A 15,814-nucleotide genomic window follows, 5' to 3' on the forward strand; every position below is an offset into this window, starting at 1 on the left:
CTCTGAGGTACTTCTTTGGCATGGCTGCTCTTTCCCCTCCTTGTCCCCCAGCCTTCCTCCCCTCCCCTCTGCTCTTACTCCATCTGCTGCTCCTCCTGGCTAGGCTCCCCCTCAGTTGGCACAGCAGGAAAAGAGAACAGGAGAGTCTATTTTTATCCTGAGATGCTGCCGTGGGGGCAGGAGAGGGCACCATCTGACTGGGAAGCTTTGGGGAGGTCAGAAAGCAGCAGGGGACCCAGGATCCCCCCTGGAAGTTGTTGTCCACGAAGGCTAGGTTCTGGAAAGCAGAGAGACAGATCTAGGAGCAGCTTGGAACCAAGAGTCAGAGTTCATGGGCCACTGCATACCACTGTGCTACCATTGGCAGGTCACTCCCCCTCTCTGTACACATTCTCATCCCTGTAAGGCTGCGTCTGTGAACCTGAAGCCCTGCAAACTCACTGCTGCATGTGAACACACAGGCAAAATTCCCTGGAGGCACAGCAGTGTGGGGACACTCTTGAGCTCAGAAAATACCCTAATTCTTCCAGCCTAATAGCAAATTAAATATCTCATCGCCCATCATGTCTACCCTTAGTCTCCTTTGTACATGTCTGATGATTTTTTAAAATTATATAAGCACTATATGAATCTACTGTCCTCTTGGAAATAGTGAAGCATAGAAAACCCAACACACACACAAACCTGCCCACAGACCTCATCACTCTTTAAAAAAAAAATGAGTTCATTTGTATTATGCATACAAGTATTTTGCATGTGTGGTATGTATGTGCATCACATATGTTCAGTGCCCACAGATGTCAGAAGAAGATATCAGATCCCCTGAAACTGTATGGCTGCAAGCCTCTGTGTGGGTGCTGGAAACCAGACCAAGACCCTCTGCAGGAGCCGTCTCTCTAGACCCTCTCTCGCAGTTTGGGTTTCCAGAGCTTCATTTGGCATCTCTGTTTTACCCACACATACGGTGTGTCTCATTCACAGTATTGGAGCTTGCCTTCCGTACCTATACAGACTGTATTCGAGCACACGGTGCAGCCTGCTTACATACTGTCATATGAATACTGTTTGAGGGTATTGAGGGTCTGTGAGCTTTGTTTTGGTTGTTGCGAGAGAAGTTGTTGTTCTTTAGTGTTTGGATTTTGTTTGTTGTTGTTGTTGTTTTTAATTTTTCAAGACAGGGTTTCTCTGTGTAGCCTGGAACTCACTCTGTAGACCAGGCTGGCCTTGAACTCGGAGATCCACCTGCCTCTGAGTTCCTAGTGCTGGGCTTAAAGGCGTGCGCCACCACCCAGCTAGTGTTTGTTTTTTGAGACCCCGTCAAATCCTGTAGCCCAGGCTGGCCTTGAATTCACTCTGTGTTCAAGACTGGCCTTGAACTCCTGGCCCTCCTGCCTCCTCCTCCTAGAGTGCTGGGATTACACGCACGTACTCTTAGGGTTAGCACATACACGAATGCATGAACAGGTACCACAAAATGCCTGTGGAGGTCAAATGTCAACCCTCTCGATTTGGTTAGCTCCTTTTACCATGTAGTCCCAGGGAACAAAATCAGGTACTCAGGCTTTGTTGGCAAGTGCCTTTACCAACAAAAGCCATCTTACCTGCCTGGGTATGTGTTTTAAAAGCCGTTTTTCTATCCATCATTCCACTACTTTTTTTTTTTTTTTGTCCCACCAGCTAGTACTTCTGAGATCCTGTTGTATAAATACATTACAGATTTATTTAGCCAGTCCCCTGCTGGTGCCTTCTAACAACACAAGCCACAGAGCCATAGACTCTGGTGTCCATTGACTCCTTATAGAGAAAGTCTGCAGAGTACATTTCTGGATCCTGCACTGCTGCAATTGTCTGTGGATATCGTTGTCATCTGCTGGCCTGTGGACCCCTGGTGCCTAGGCTTTTCCTCCATCTTCAGAAGCAAGTCGAGGGATGGGATGGCAGTGGGGCAGGCTTGACAGTTAACTGCACTGGGCTGCGTCTTTGCCCCTTGCAAATCTCAAACGTCAGCAGTCATCAGAGTCGGGCCCTTATCCTTGTGCCCTAGCTCCAGAATCTCAGACCAGGTGCTTCAAGTCCACGCTGCCTGTCAGCTGTCTCTCCTGCACTGAGATGCGGCTCTCCTTGCCATCCTCCTGTGCGACAGGCTGACACCCATGCAATGTCTCCTGCACAGGAGCTGCAGTGTTGTAGCCAGGATAATAGTCTATCTCCACAGGTCCTTGCTGTCCAAGATCAGGGGATAAGGCCTGGGGAGCCAGGGTGTGCAATCCAAGATCATCCCTAGCCACAGAGCCATCCTGCCCCTGAGGAGGGGAATCCTCCTCCAAGTCCCTTCCCCTTGTGTGTATGTGGCGGGGAGGGGAGTATCAAAGCTGATTTCTTGGATACCTCCTGCCCCCTGCTGGACACATGAAATTTGGCAGGAAACTTCCAGAGTCAGAGCCAGTCAGTGGAAGAAGCTGCCCCTTTGGTTCCACCTACTGGCCCCTTAAGGCGGGACTCCCCTATGTTCAAGGAGGGAGAAAAGCATGGGCTTTCTAGTGGTGCCCAGTTCCTCCCAGTGGGGAAGTGACTGGGTTGGAGGAAGAAATGAAGGCCGTGAGTCAGGTTTAGAGAGGGGTAAGACCCCAGGGACAGACCCTGAGCCCGTTTTCCTCTGTGTGTGGAGGGGGAGGTGTATGGAAGGGTGTACACACACGTGGTGTACACACACATGTGGAGTGTGGTGTTGGGTGTATGTGCACACACCCATGTATGCACTAATGGAGGTCACGCTCAATCTTATTAGCTGAGTTAGGGTTTCTTTCGAAACCTGCAGCGCCTCATGTCAGATAGACTGGCTGGCTAGCAGGCTCTGCATGCCCACTTCCCCTGCCAGCACTGACCTCACAGGCTGTTTTCACGGATACTGGGTTCAACTTCAGGTTCCTGTCCTTGTGTAGCAAGCACTTTGCCCACTAAGCAGTAGCCTGTCTCCCTGCACCGTGAGCTTCCCTACCAGCCCACTATCTCTTCCAGCTTTTCTCCCTCCAGGATAGCTTACCTTATCATCCTCGGGGTCCTTGACCCTCTTTTCTAGAAAGAAAAAGAAGAGGTGGGGCATTGGGAGGGCAGGTTGGCATCAAGCACTGGCTGGTTCTGCAGGGCTGAGTCCTCCCTCCCTCCCTCCCTTTCCCCACCTGGGCACTCACTGATACAGAAAGACATCACCACGGAGATGGTGATGAGGATGGCCATCACGATGGGAATGACCAAAAGGGCTCGCATCCGGCGCTGCAAACCTGGAGAGAAAGACCTGAGTGGAGCCACTGGCCAGTGCACCTACTCCTCATCCAAAGCAGCCACATCCTCTAGCGTCCGGACCTCCTGAAGTCAGAGCTTTCGCACACTCGCGTTGTGGATGATGTTGCCATTAGGGGACCTTTTCAAATGCTTTGCGGTACTTGCCGATGTTTATGAATTGAGAGATTCATATTTTAGGAGGGATAATGTATGTGGGTCTGAGATATGTGCAGGTGCGTGTATCTGTGAACACATTCAGAGGCCAGAGGAGGATGCAGGTGTCCTGCTCAGTCACATGTCACCTTCTGCTACTGAGACAGAGTCTCTCTCTGAGCTTGGAGCTAGTCTGGCAACCAACAAGTTACTTTTGTTACTGAGAAGTAATTCTTCTCAGTCCCACCCCCTCATAGCACTGGGGTCAGAGCTCATGCTTGCACAATAAACACACTTACTTTTAAGTCATCACTCTTGAGCTTGGGAGATTCCAGGTGGGAGGACCAGGCCCCCAATGAGCCAACTTCCTACCTGGCACCAGCTGCGTGGCGAAGGGAAAGCCCAACTGCCTGCCTGTTTCACACCCCCTGCTCTGTTCCCTATGCTGCGGCTGTTCAACTCTAGTATCTGCATTGTTAAAATCTACTAAAGAAGTGTGCAGGAGAGAGGTACTGTATCTCTTGTGTCTACATTGCAACAAATTCAAAGCAACAAATAAAAAGACCCAAAGGCAGGTGGCCTCAGAGGCAAGGGGTGGCAACCACTTCCCCCACAAAAATTACGGAGACACAAAAAAATTTAATCATCAAGGTTAGGTCCTCTTTGGGACAGGGTCTCACTAAACGGCTCAGGCCAGCCTTAAACTTGATGTTCTCACTCATTCATCCTGCCCCTGAGTGCTGGGACTGCAGGCCTGTATCACCACACCCACCTGTTAGGTAGGGAGGCAAACACCAGCAGAACAAACACTGGCTCATAGGTGGCTACCTGGCTTTTAAATAAACTCATATTGGAGCTGGGGGGTGGTGGTGGCGCACGCCTTTAATCCCAGCACTTGGGAGGCAGAGGCAGGCGGATCTCTGTGAGTTCGAGGCCAGCCTGGTCTACAAAGCTAGTCCAGGAGAGCTGTTACACAGAGAAACCCTGTCTCGAAAAACCAATAATAATCATCATAATCATAATAATATTGGAACCAGGGCCAAAATTAGGATGATGTAGGCAGGGTCATGTCAAGGCAGCTCCTACTTGATTTTAAAATCTGCTTTTTTGTTCATCATAGGTTTTCTGTTTTTACATTTGTTTCTGTTTTTTCTAGTATATCAAAGTGGTTTTTCTCTCTTGCTTGCTGTCCTTTTACAATAGTTTGTTACATGTTACATATGAGCTCAAGTGCTTTTCTCACTCCTTTCCAGGAGAACAAAGTCAATCTTGAGAAAAAGCAATGGGACTATATTTTTATTTTCCTTTTCTTTCTGGCACTGGGGATCTAACCCAGGACCTCACACATGCTAGACTAGTGTGGGGGTCTAACCCAGGACCTCACACATGCTAGACTAGTGTGGGGGTCTAACCCAGGACCTCGCACATGCTAGACTAGTGTGGGGGTCTAACCCAGGATTATGCACAGGCTAGACTAGTGTGGGGGTCTAACCCAGGACCTCACACATGCTAGACTAGTGTGGGGGTCTAACCCAGGATTATGCACAGGCTAGACTAGTGTGGGGGTCTAACCCAGGACTTCACACATGCTAGACTAGTGTGGGGGTCTAACCCAGGACCTCACAATGCTAGTGTGGGGATCTAACCCAGGATTATGCACAGGCTAGACTAGTGTGGGGGTCTAACCCAGGACCTCACACATGCTAGACTAGTGTGGGGGTCTAACCCAGGACCTCACACATGCTAGACTAGTGTGGGGGTCTAACCCAGGACCTCACACATGCTAGACTAGTGTGGGGGTCTAACCCAGGACCTCACACATGCTAGATTAGTGTGGGGGTCTAACCCAGGACCTCACACATGCTAGACTAGTGTGGGGACCTGGATTGTCAGGATTGCACAACAGGAACTTAGCTTCCTGAGCCATCTCAGTAGCGCTCTTTCCACTTCCTGTCGAGACAGTGCCTTCCCAAGCTGCCCAGGCTAGCCTGGAACTGGCAAAGTTCTTGCCTCACTTTCCTGAGGTGCTCTGTTGACAGGCCCGCTCACCAGCCCTGACGCTCTTGCCCCTCTCTTTCCTCACTCACACAGTGACAGCCTCGTCTCTGTTGTCTGCGTTTGTGACCCAGGCAGCTGGTGGAGCGTCTCAGCCTAGCACCCAAACCGAGGCTAACAGGCAACAGAGTCACACAGTGTAGCCATACCTCAAGTGCGGGGCAGCAGAACAGCGCTCACCATTTCCAAGTGGCAAAATTCCACACCAGGTACTCACAACACATGAGTAAGGGAGGGGCTGCTGTCAACCCATTTCACAGTCAAAGACACTGAGGCTCACACAGGGAATGTGATGCCTTATCCAGCTCCCAAGACCAAAGCTGAAGTACTATTCCCCAAAGTGCCTTTCATTCTCACTCCTACCCCAGTGTTCCTATGATCTCCCCCTTCAATCCACCCTTCCCAGTCTCCCCTGGACTCACCACAGACAACATCAGTCTGATTCGTCCCTTCCTGTATAACCGTCATCTTTTCGGCCTCACAGCTGCACAAAGACACAAATGTACACATGTATGTGCATGCACACACGCATGCAGGGAGGGAGGGTGGGAGAGAGTAGGAGGGAGAGATACAGAGAGAGACAGAGAGAGTGTGTGAGACAGAGAGAGAACAGGGCTCCCCAAACATAGAACTTCCAAATCCAGAGGAGTCGGACAGTGAGTGGCAAGTCCACGTTCACTGAGTATGTGACTTACACTACAGCATCCTGAGTTGGTCCTTAAGGGAAGGATGGGAACACACAAGTGGAAGGGAAGATTACTGCCCACATCGAAGGAGGGATAACCAAGGGTGTGGATGATGAGGATCAAGCTTTGTGGTAAGGGCTAAAACTGAGAGGGCCTTGTTCCAAGGCAGGACCCTCAAGGCAGGAATGGGAGGAGATGATTGGCCTACAGTGGGGCTTCTCAATCTCAGCACCCGAAGGTGTTTTGCACTGGAAAATGTTCCAAGCTTTCTAGAATATTTAAAAGTGCCTCTGTCTCCACTAGCTAAATGCCAGGAACAGCCCCCTAACCAATGATGGCATCTGAAAGATGGACCAGATACAGCCAATGACCCACAGAGAACAAAACTGGTCCCTGTTCAGAAGCTCTGGTTTAAGTGCCTTCAGGGAAGATTTCACTATGAAGGCACTGAAAAAAGTGAAAGTTGGAGCTGGCTTGGCAGGACTAGTGTGTCAGGAGGGAGTCAAGTGGGGGTCACTTGTGATGGCCTGCTCCAGGCAGGAAAGTTCCAGGCAGCTCAACAGTGTCCTTGGCACCCAGGCAGATGACCTAACTAGAAAGAAGAACTGCTCCCAGACCACACACACGAAGGTGTTGCGAGGAACTGCCCCCAGGCCACTCATGGAGGTGTCGCAGAGAAACTGCCCCCAGGCCACTCATGGAGGTGTTGCAGAGGAACTGCCCCCAGGCCATAGAGGAGGCTTGCAGGAGAACGGCCAGCCAGGGGTGGAACAGGAGTGGAGATGTGAGATATGGGATGGGTATTCCTGGGAGAAGTGGGCAGAGGAAAAGCCAGAGCAGTGAAAGGGGAACTTCAGAGAAAGCATGTGCTTTAGCTGTGTGAGAAAAACACTCAGCATCTTCATCTGAAGCCTCCAGAGAGAAGGGGCATTCCAGCTCCAGATAGGAAGCTGAGGGTCCCACACATGCTGAGGCAGATTAGGGGATCCCCAGAGGAAGATCAGAAGGGCCCCAAAAGGTACAAAGTTGAAATAGCACACACTAGCTAAGTGGAGCAGCGTGGTGGGGGCACATTGGACTCCGATACAGGAACCTATGATCAGCCAATACACACCAGTGGACGCTGATGAGTGCCTGCTTGCAGATGGCACCATTCCAAATGCAGGAGACAGAGCGGGGCCGGAGGTGGGGGCTACAACTCTCTATTTATGAAGTTGTTAGGGGCTGGGAGGTGGTGGTGCGTGCCTTTAATCCCAGCACTCGGGAGGCCGAGGCAGGCAGATCTCTGTGAGTTTGAGGTCAGCCTGGTCTACGAAGCAAGTTCCAGAACAGCCAGAGGTATTACAGAGAGAAACTCTATCTCAAAAAAGAAAAGAAAAGAAAAAGTTTGTTAGCCTTTGGGAACTGTGAACTAAGTACAGATGGCCAACCACAACTTGTATAAGAGGTCATGGGGGAGCATATGTGTCCAGTGTTTCCTTGTTTACTAGTAGACTCTCTGGGAAGGAGTACTGAGGAAACAGCCTGCAGGAGGCGTTTGCCCGGTTAAAAAGATAATGGGGCATGTAGTTAAGGGTCTTACCAAGCAGGAGACTTTGAAGCAAAAGAATAAACTGTGCTCAGGGGTGCAAATGCAGGGTGCAAGGTGTAAAGGAAGAGTTAGGGGACCGCAGCTAGACACCAAAGTGTCAAGGCTTCCTCCCAGAGGCAGCGGGGAGCCACGGAGTGCTTTAAATCATGAAGCACCCTGATCCAAAGGGGCTACAGACACTCACAATGACAATATGATGCAGAATCAACCAAGGTGGGCACCAGAGGCAGGGAGCCTGTGAGGGGATGATGCTATCACCACACCACAGTGATTGAGGCCCAAGTTGACTGCACTAGAGGAAAAGGAGGTGAACTCCCAAGATGCCCATACCAGACGTATGGACCCGACTGAAGTGGAGGGGAAGCAAGGGTGGGCGGCTCACTGTGACTGCCTGGAGCCAGAGTCTGCCTCTCACTTGGGGCTTGGCTAGGGGCCCACCCTGGATATACAGAGTCAGAGATGTTGGTGAAACATCACATTCAGGAATGGGACTTGATCATCTGGGGCCCAAACGACAGATCCAGGGGGAGATGGAACCACTGATGTAGATAAGAGAAGCTCAGGAGAGCCGGGGAAAGTGACTGGGGAGAAGAGAACCCCGACAAAGCAACAGAGAAGCAATGAAGACTCAAGAAGGGCTGGGGAGATAGATAACTCAGTGAGGAAAGTACTTGCCCTGTGAACAAGAGTTTGATCCTGAGAGCCCACATTAAAAAAAAAAAAATCCAGACTTAGTGGCATGTGGTTGTAATCCCAGTGCTGGGGAGGAGACAGAGGGTCCCTGGGACTCTGGCCAGGCAGCCTAGTCTACTTGGCAAGTTCCAAGCCAGCGAAAGACTGTCTCAAAACAAAAGAAAAAGGTGAACAATGCCTAAGGAACAATACTCCAGGTTGATAGGTATCACACATATGCACACGTAAATATGCAAACATATATATGCACACACAGGAGTGTATACACATACATGCATGCACACACACACACATGCACACACCAAAAAAGCAGAAGATCTGGCAAGGAACAGAAGAGGAGAGAAGGGGGTGTCATGGTGCCTCAAAAAGAGAGATTTCAAGAAGTTAGAGAAATCAAGAGATTCTATTAACCAATCAGAGCAGGCAAGGAAAAGAAAAATGCAGGAAGTATCCCTTAGACCAGCCACGAGGTCACTTTCACAAGTGAGTGTGGCCATGGGGGAGGGGACTGAAGGGCAGGCGGACCCACACTACTTTTGGTTAAGGAGAGGCAACTCTTATACCTTGTCCAAGGATGACACTTTTCAGAAGTGGATGACACACTGGAGAAGAAGCCAGCTGGGCAGAGTTCACACACAGTGTCAGCTGTCCCTGTGGCTGGGAGCGTGTGGAGAGGATGGATCAACAATCTCAATGGGCCACAGGATCTGAGTCCCAAGGGAGCCAGCAGACAGGCAGGGCAGGAAAGAACACCTGCCTTCAGCTCCTGGTCCCACTGCAGTAGCCCTCCCCCCCAACAAGGCTGCAATCCAGCAAGGGTCTCCTCCCCTCCAAGGCTGCAATCCATCAGGGGTCTCCTCCCCCTTCCCCAGGAAGTTGCCCATAGCCAAGACCAGAAAGCAAAAGATCCCATTTCCTGTTAACGAGAAGGAAGATGCCAGTTGGGGGAGGAGGGAGTCTCTACCCCCTCAGTCTCTGAGGACCAAAGGCCAACTGCTGAGCCCCCAGTTCTTCCCTCCTACCCACAGAGCTGTTTCCCTAGGCAGGCCACTTACCCATCTGCTTAACTCCAAAGCCGGGGCCACAGGACGTGTGCGACACACATCTCACGCACTCCTTGCTGGTACAGTGTTGACCTTCCTTACAGGCACAAACGGTGTCTGTATCTGAGGTGCCCTCCTTCTCAACCTGGAGCCCATCATCTGAGCAGAGATGAGAAGGAAGAATGGGAACCCCGCCCTGACAGCACCAAGAACCCCACTTCTCACATCATCTCCTGTTTTCTTACACCCTCTTCCTACCACAGACTGTGATCACCTAACTTATTCAACAGCCCAGAGTTCCACTGGTGGGCACAGATCCGGGCTACTGAAGTCATAGGGATGCCACTGTTAGGAATATTAAGCCAGTTCTCAAGTGCACCTCCCCAAGCAGTCCCACGCACTAGGTTCACAGTGTGTATGCTGGTAACACCGTGTCTCTTTGTTCCACTTGTCCATGAATTCGCCTGAGCTACACAAGAGGCACTGGGTCTTGAAGTGAGCCGAGCAGTGTTCCTCCAGTCTCTTTCCTGAAAAAAAGGGGGGGGGGGTGAGGAAATGTGGCAGCTCAGGCCAGTTCTGTGAATCAGACCCTGTCACTAACCAGGTGAGCCAGGGCCTGGGGGGAAGGGAGCTTGGGAGTGGGCATCTCAGACCCTACATGAGTAGGGAAAATGGAAGACCCAGGGAAGCCTGGGGCATTCTGGCATCAAGGAAGGGGAAGGGGCATGAGTCGTTTTTAGGCTTGAGTTCACAGGTCATACATGGTATCGGCATCTGCCAGCAAACCGAGAGGGGAGGGTCTCGGGGGGGGGGGGGGGGCTGGAGAGGCTGTCATCTCACCTGGCGGGCACAAGTCACAGCACTGGCCATTGAAGAGGTACTGTTTGTCACCACATTCAGCACACTGTCCTAGATGGACCTAAACACAGAAGTGTGTAACCGGAAGGGATCTTGGACAGGCATGTTGAAAGTTAGCCAAGGCACCGACTGCGACAGATGTGGAAATCCAAAGCAGAAAAGAAAGCCCCCACAGTATGTGGCATATTTGATTTTTTACTATATTGCCAAGTGGTGTGATTATAAAAAAAAAATCCAGAGAGTCATTTTGCCATCTTACAAAGCAAAAACTCAGAACTCTGTAACCCAAATAGATCCACTTGACTCCTCAGTGCTCCTAAAGACCCAGCAGGAAGGGAACACTGGAGCACTTCCTGGAGTCCAAGCCTGCAGGCTCCAGCTGGCCTCAGCCCTTCTCCTTCTAAGCACCGCCATGGTCTCTGTCCCCAGCTCCACACCATCTGAGGTCAGAAGGATAGGAATCAGTCTACGAAGGGCAACACTGAGCAGCAAGGGGGCTGAGACACTGTGCGGGGGCAGATGCCCTCAGAGATCAGAAACGCGAATCAGATACTTTTCGGAGCTAGACTTGCAAGGGGCTGTGAGCTGCCCAGCGTGGGTGCTAGGAACCTAACTCGGGTCCTCTGCAAGGGCCACACATGCTCTTAACTGCTGAGCCATCCCTCCAGCCTGTATGTGTGCTCCTTAAAGTCAGGCTAGATTTTAGGGTCCTACGGGGACAGAATTCAAAGCTCTCAGCAGGTCCCGTCTCCACTGACTGTTTCAATCTCACCGTTTCTGGGGTGACTGGGTACCACCCATGCTATGAACCGCGTCTTGCTAATTTAAACTTCTCTTTAACTGTAAATCTACTGTTGCCTTGAGAGAACAGCCAGTATCACTTCCTATAAATTAAAAGAAACCCTAAAAATACACGCAACAGACTCTCAACAAGATTAGTAAACCTCAGCTCCTCGCTGTACTCGCCTAGAGCCCTCTCCCTGGGCCTGTCTTGATTCTAGTTTTAAAAGGGGGTTTAGCAAAGGCATTAACTAGCCAGGTGTGGCGGTGCAGGTGTTAAACTCAGGCAGAGGCGGGAGGATCTCTGTGAGTTCAAGGCCAGCCTAGTCTACAAAGCACATGCAGGACAGCCAAGGATACACAGAGAAACCCTGTCTCAAAAACAAACAAAAAACAAAACAGAAAAGAAAGGAGGGAAGGAGGGAAGGAGGGAAGGAGGGAAGGAAGGAAGGAAGGAAGGAAAGGTTGACCTGAGTTCAATCCCTAAGAACCACATAGTAGGAAAGATTGGCTCCCATAAGTTGTCCTCTGACCTCCACACACACCCTGTGGTACTCAAGGACACATGCATACATACATATATACATAAGTGTAATTAAAATTAACTTTTTCAAAGTGTGAGAGTTTTTAAAAGAACTGTATGGTGAGGCTGCACGGTGCCGTTTGTGACTTGACGCATGCAGTGTGTGGAGGTCAGGGTACAATATTGGTGTCAATCCTCACTTTCCACCTGTTTAAAACAGGGTCTCTTTGCTGTTCTCAGCGGCATATGCCCAGCTAGCTGGCCTGGGAACTTCAGGGGACTCTGCTGCTTCGCTGTAGGAGCACTAGGACTGCAGGCTTCTCCCGCACACACCTCACATGGGTTCCAGGGATGAACTCAGGTCGACGGGTTGCCATGGCAACTGCTTCAATCACTGAGCTTTCTCCCCAGACTGGTACTTGGGAACTTATGTGAGGTTTTGGGGTCTTTTTTTAAGATTTAAAAATTTTTTTAGATTTATTTACTTTATGTGTATGAGTGTTTAGCCTGCACTGGTGTGTGCCTGGTGCCCTTGGAGGCCAGAAGAGGACATTGGGTCCCCTGAAACTGGTGCCAAGGACAGTTGTGAGCCACCCTGTAGGTGCTGGAGAATGGAACCTGGGTCCTGTGCAGGAGCAACAACTGCTCTAACCATCTCTCTAACCAAAAGGTTTGTTTTATTTTGATTATAGGTAGATATGCATGTCTATATCTGGTTATGTGTGCGGGCAGGTACCTCAGTGTTCCGTAGAGCGAATCAGAAACTCCTTGGAGCCAGAGTTGCAGCCCCAGCTCCAGTGTGGGAGCTAGAAACCTAACCCCAGCCCTCCACCAGGGCTGCACATGCTCCTAACTGCTGAGCCAGCCCTCCAGCCCCCATGTGCATTCCTTAAAGTCAGGCTACGCTTTACAAACAACCATGGCTAGGGTTGCAGGGCACCCACCTTTGAGGATGAGAGGAGTCATTCTGCAACATAAACTAAGTCTCCCGCTTTTCTGAGGCTGTGTTTTCTCATCATTAAAGATTGGTTTTTATTATTTTATTCATGTGCTAGCCCAGGGCAGGTGCTAAGAACTGAACTTGGCAGCGTGTGCTCTGACCTGCTAAGCTATCTCTCTAGCTCTGTTTCATCACCTTTAAAATGGAATTACAACCCCTGCCCTGAAGGTTGGGTGGGGAATATGATGGCCTGGCAGTCCACCGTGGTCACAAAATAGCTTTAATCGGCACACACAGATGAGCGTCTGTCTGGGTGCCCTGCACCCTGGCAACTGACTGACTGGCCAGGAGTCAGCTGATGGGTTGCTCTCATTCAACCTGGGTATCTGAGCAAATCACGTAATGAAACGCAGCTGAAACTCCTCCAGCCACACTGCATCCCCAGGCAGCACCTCGGCAGACTTCCCACCCTACTTCCAGAGAAGTGAAAGTCCTTGATGGCGCCTTCGAGCAAGTGAAAGAGACAACTTTCCTCTGACGCGCCAACCCCAGTTTCTAGTCCCCAAAGTTCTCAGGGCCACAACTTGGGACCCCTCGCCCTGTGAGTGTCAAGGTCAGAAGTCAGGCAGATATGGATTCATATCCATGTCGAGAGACTTTGGATGAACCTCTTCCTCTTCCTGAGCCTCATTTTGGTCATCTGGGTAACAGGAGCAGGAAGAAGTCAAAGAGAGGCCGTATGCAATCTCTCTCCCAGATCCGTGCATAGATAGACCTCGCTAAATAGCACTTGCTATTTCTGCCAGGGCCCAGCCCCTACCTGGAGCCCAGAGTGTGGCTCACAAGGGCAGATTTTGCCTGGGAGGTCCAGGCACCTTGGTTTCTTCCTCCATTCCTCCCAAAAGACCCTCATCCTCTTCTTACCCACTCTACCTCCCTCCTGCATCCGGTCTCCCTAAGAGCCATTGCTTAAGGTAGTGGTTCTCACCCTTCCCGACGCAGCGACCCACTAATACAGTTCCTCATGTTGTGGTGACCCTTAACCATAAAGTTATTTTCGTTGCTACTTCATAAGCATAATTTTGATACTGTTATGAATTACACTACTGTTATGTAGTGTAAGTATCTGTTTTCCAATGGTCTTAGGCAACCCCTGTGAAAGGGTTGTTAGATTCCCCCCAAAAGGGTCGAGACCCACAGGTTGAGAACCACTGGCTTAGCGTGTAAATAAAAGCTTATAAGGAAGCTTCTTCATTTCCTCTCCTCTCCTGCTTCTGACCCTGACAGTTATCCTTGCCCAGGCCTCATGTCAGAATCTACAGCCCTCTGCTGGGGATGCAGCTCAGTTCCTACAATGTCTGCCCTAGCACGCATGAAGCCCTAGATTCCATTCTAAGAACCACATAAAACTGACCGTGGCGACGCATGCCTGTAGTCCCAGCACTACACAGAAATTCAAGGGCAGGAGAGATGGCTCAGCGATTAAAGTGCTTGCCACATAAGTGTGTGGACCATTGTTCAGATCTCCAGAAACACATGGAAATACCAGGCATTTGTAGTGGCCGCCCTGTCATTCCAGCCTCACAAAGCAAAGATGGGGGATTCCCAAAGCAAGCTGGCTAGTGAGACTTGTCATGTGGGGAGCTCTGAATTTGATTGAGACCCTGCCTCAATGAGTAAGGTGTCCGAGAATGACTCATGATATCAGCTTCATGCCCCACATGCAAGAACACACACATACCTGGCAATTGTATACATACATACAAACCACATACACACACAATGCAGGAGGGGAAAAAAGAAAGAAATAAAAAGTTCTCCTCAACTACACAGCAAGTTTGAAGCCAACATGGGTTAAATGAGATTCTCTCTCAACTCATGATTGATAGTATGTGCTAAAGGCACTAAGGGTTCCAGCTACAGAAAGCCAGGCCTGTAACATGACACCTGCCCACGTGGGCAATTCGAAGTCAGCTGAAACACCTAAGTCCCTGTCTCCAACCAAAAAGACTCTACAGTGCCTGAAAACATGGGGAGCCCAGCCAGAGGCGCGGGGCTGAGACTCAGGTCGTCAGGGGATTCCCAGCCTCCAGAATGAGGAACTGCAGACATACATTTAAACCAAAAGTGAATCAAGTTCTGGCTTCTGAAAATCCCGGCGATGTGCTTGGCTGGGTCTGAGCCATTCTGGTGCCCGGAGAAACCGAGGCTGGTCTCTTCATCCTGTCTTGGGTTCCACTGCTATTCCCCTGTTCTGGGTATCTCCTACGCCATGTTAAGTTCAAGAGGCAATGGCACCAACTTGGGGATTCCTCCTGGATTAGCTTGGCTACGGTAGGGCGTGGTGGTTGTTAAATCGCCTCTTACCAAGAAAATGCCCAGGGTCTTGTTCCCGCAAGATGCCCTGGAAGTAAAAGGGTTCAACTAGCTGGGAGAAGATAACCACTGTGGCAGGCATCTGTCTACAAAGGGAAAGTGACAGGAAACAAGGCAGACCCGCCCCTTCCCCTAGCCAGGCTATCTTCCTGTGCACTCCAAACCCTTTCCAGTCTCTGTGGCCAGCTCCTGAGCCCAGACTTGGATTGGATAAAGTTGTCCCGGCACCGCTGTGTAAGCATGCCCTCCCTAAGCTCCCCCTGTGGACTACGCGGAACAGAACCCCAACCTTCTGGAAGGGGAAAAGGGCAGCCCACCTTATTTTACAGTCAAGACCAGAGATCTTGACTACTCGCCCCTCCCCGCCTTTCCCCCCAAACCAGCTAGGAAGATCTTCTTCCCCAAGTCCATCGCCCACTCTCAAATCCCTTGGGGTCGGGACAGAAGCCACTCACCGCTGTCAACAAGCAGCCCCAAAGCACGCACTGCCAAGGCAAAGACACCATAGCGGGTTCAAGCGGCCAGATCACAGAGCTTAGGGTGGTGCCTCCTTCTAACTCCAAAGTCTCGGCCAGGGGCCCCGCCCAGGAAGGGGGCGGGGTCTTCGTTCACCAATCGCGGAGGGCCTCTGGCTAGTCGCAGAACAGGGATTTCCCCCCCAGGACCTTCCCAAAAGTCTGATTCCCCAGGGAGTTTAAGGGTCGGACCAACACCTAAGCAGCAGGAGGAAGCGTGATCCCAACGGTACCCCTTTCTTCACAACTCGGGACCCCGAGAACCACCTATAGCAGAGCTAGGAACCCTCCTGCTTGCAAGGAACACAGGGGAGAAGGA

The 15,814-nt window shown here is 50.8% G+C and overlaps 1 protein-coding gene across 1 annotated transcript; it reads right to left on the reverse strand.

The window, feature by feature from the left end:
- Window positions 1-1,711: 1,711 nt before the first annotated feature.
- On the reverse strand, window positions 1,712-15,535 carry Cd40 (CD40 molecule). Its single transcript, XM_041670666.1, has 9 exons — window positions 15,436-15,535; window positions 10,344-10,422; window positions 9,905-10,030; window positions 9,516-9,662; window positions 9,024-9,117; window positions 5,913-5,974; window positions 3,192-3,281; window positions 3,044-3,075; window positions 1,712-2,246 (listed from the first exon to the last, which is right to left on the reverse strand). The coding sequence occupies exons 1-9, from the start codon at window positions 15,484-15,486 to the stop codon at window positions 2,055-2,057; spliced, it is 873 nt and encodes a 290-aa protein (XP_041526600.1). The 5' UTR covers window positions 15,487-15,535; the 3' UTR covers window positions 1,712-2,054.
- Window positions 15,536-15,814: the final 279 nt, after the last annotated feature.

This window comes from Microtus oregoni, unplaced genomic scaffold (genome assembly GCF_018167655.1).
Source record: "Microtus oregoni isolate MIOR12 unplaced genomic scaffold, Mior012 000020F_ref0000438, whole genome shotgun sequence".
Taxonomy (NCBI): Eukaryota; Metazoa; Chordata; class Mammalia; order Rodentia; family Cricetidae; genus Microtus; species Microtus oregoni.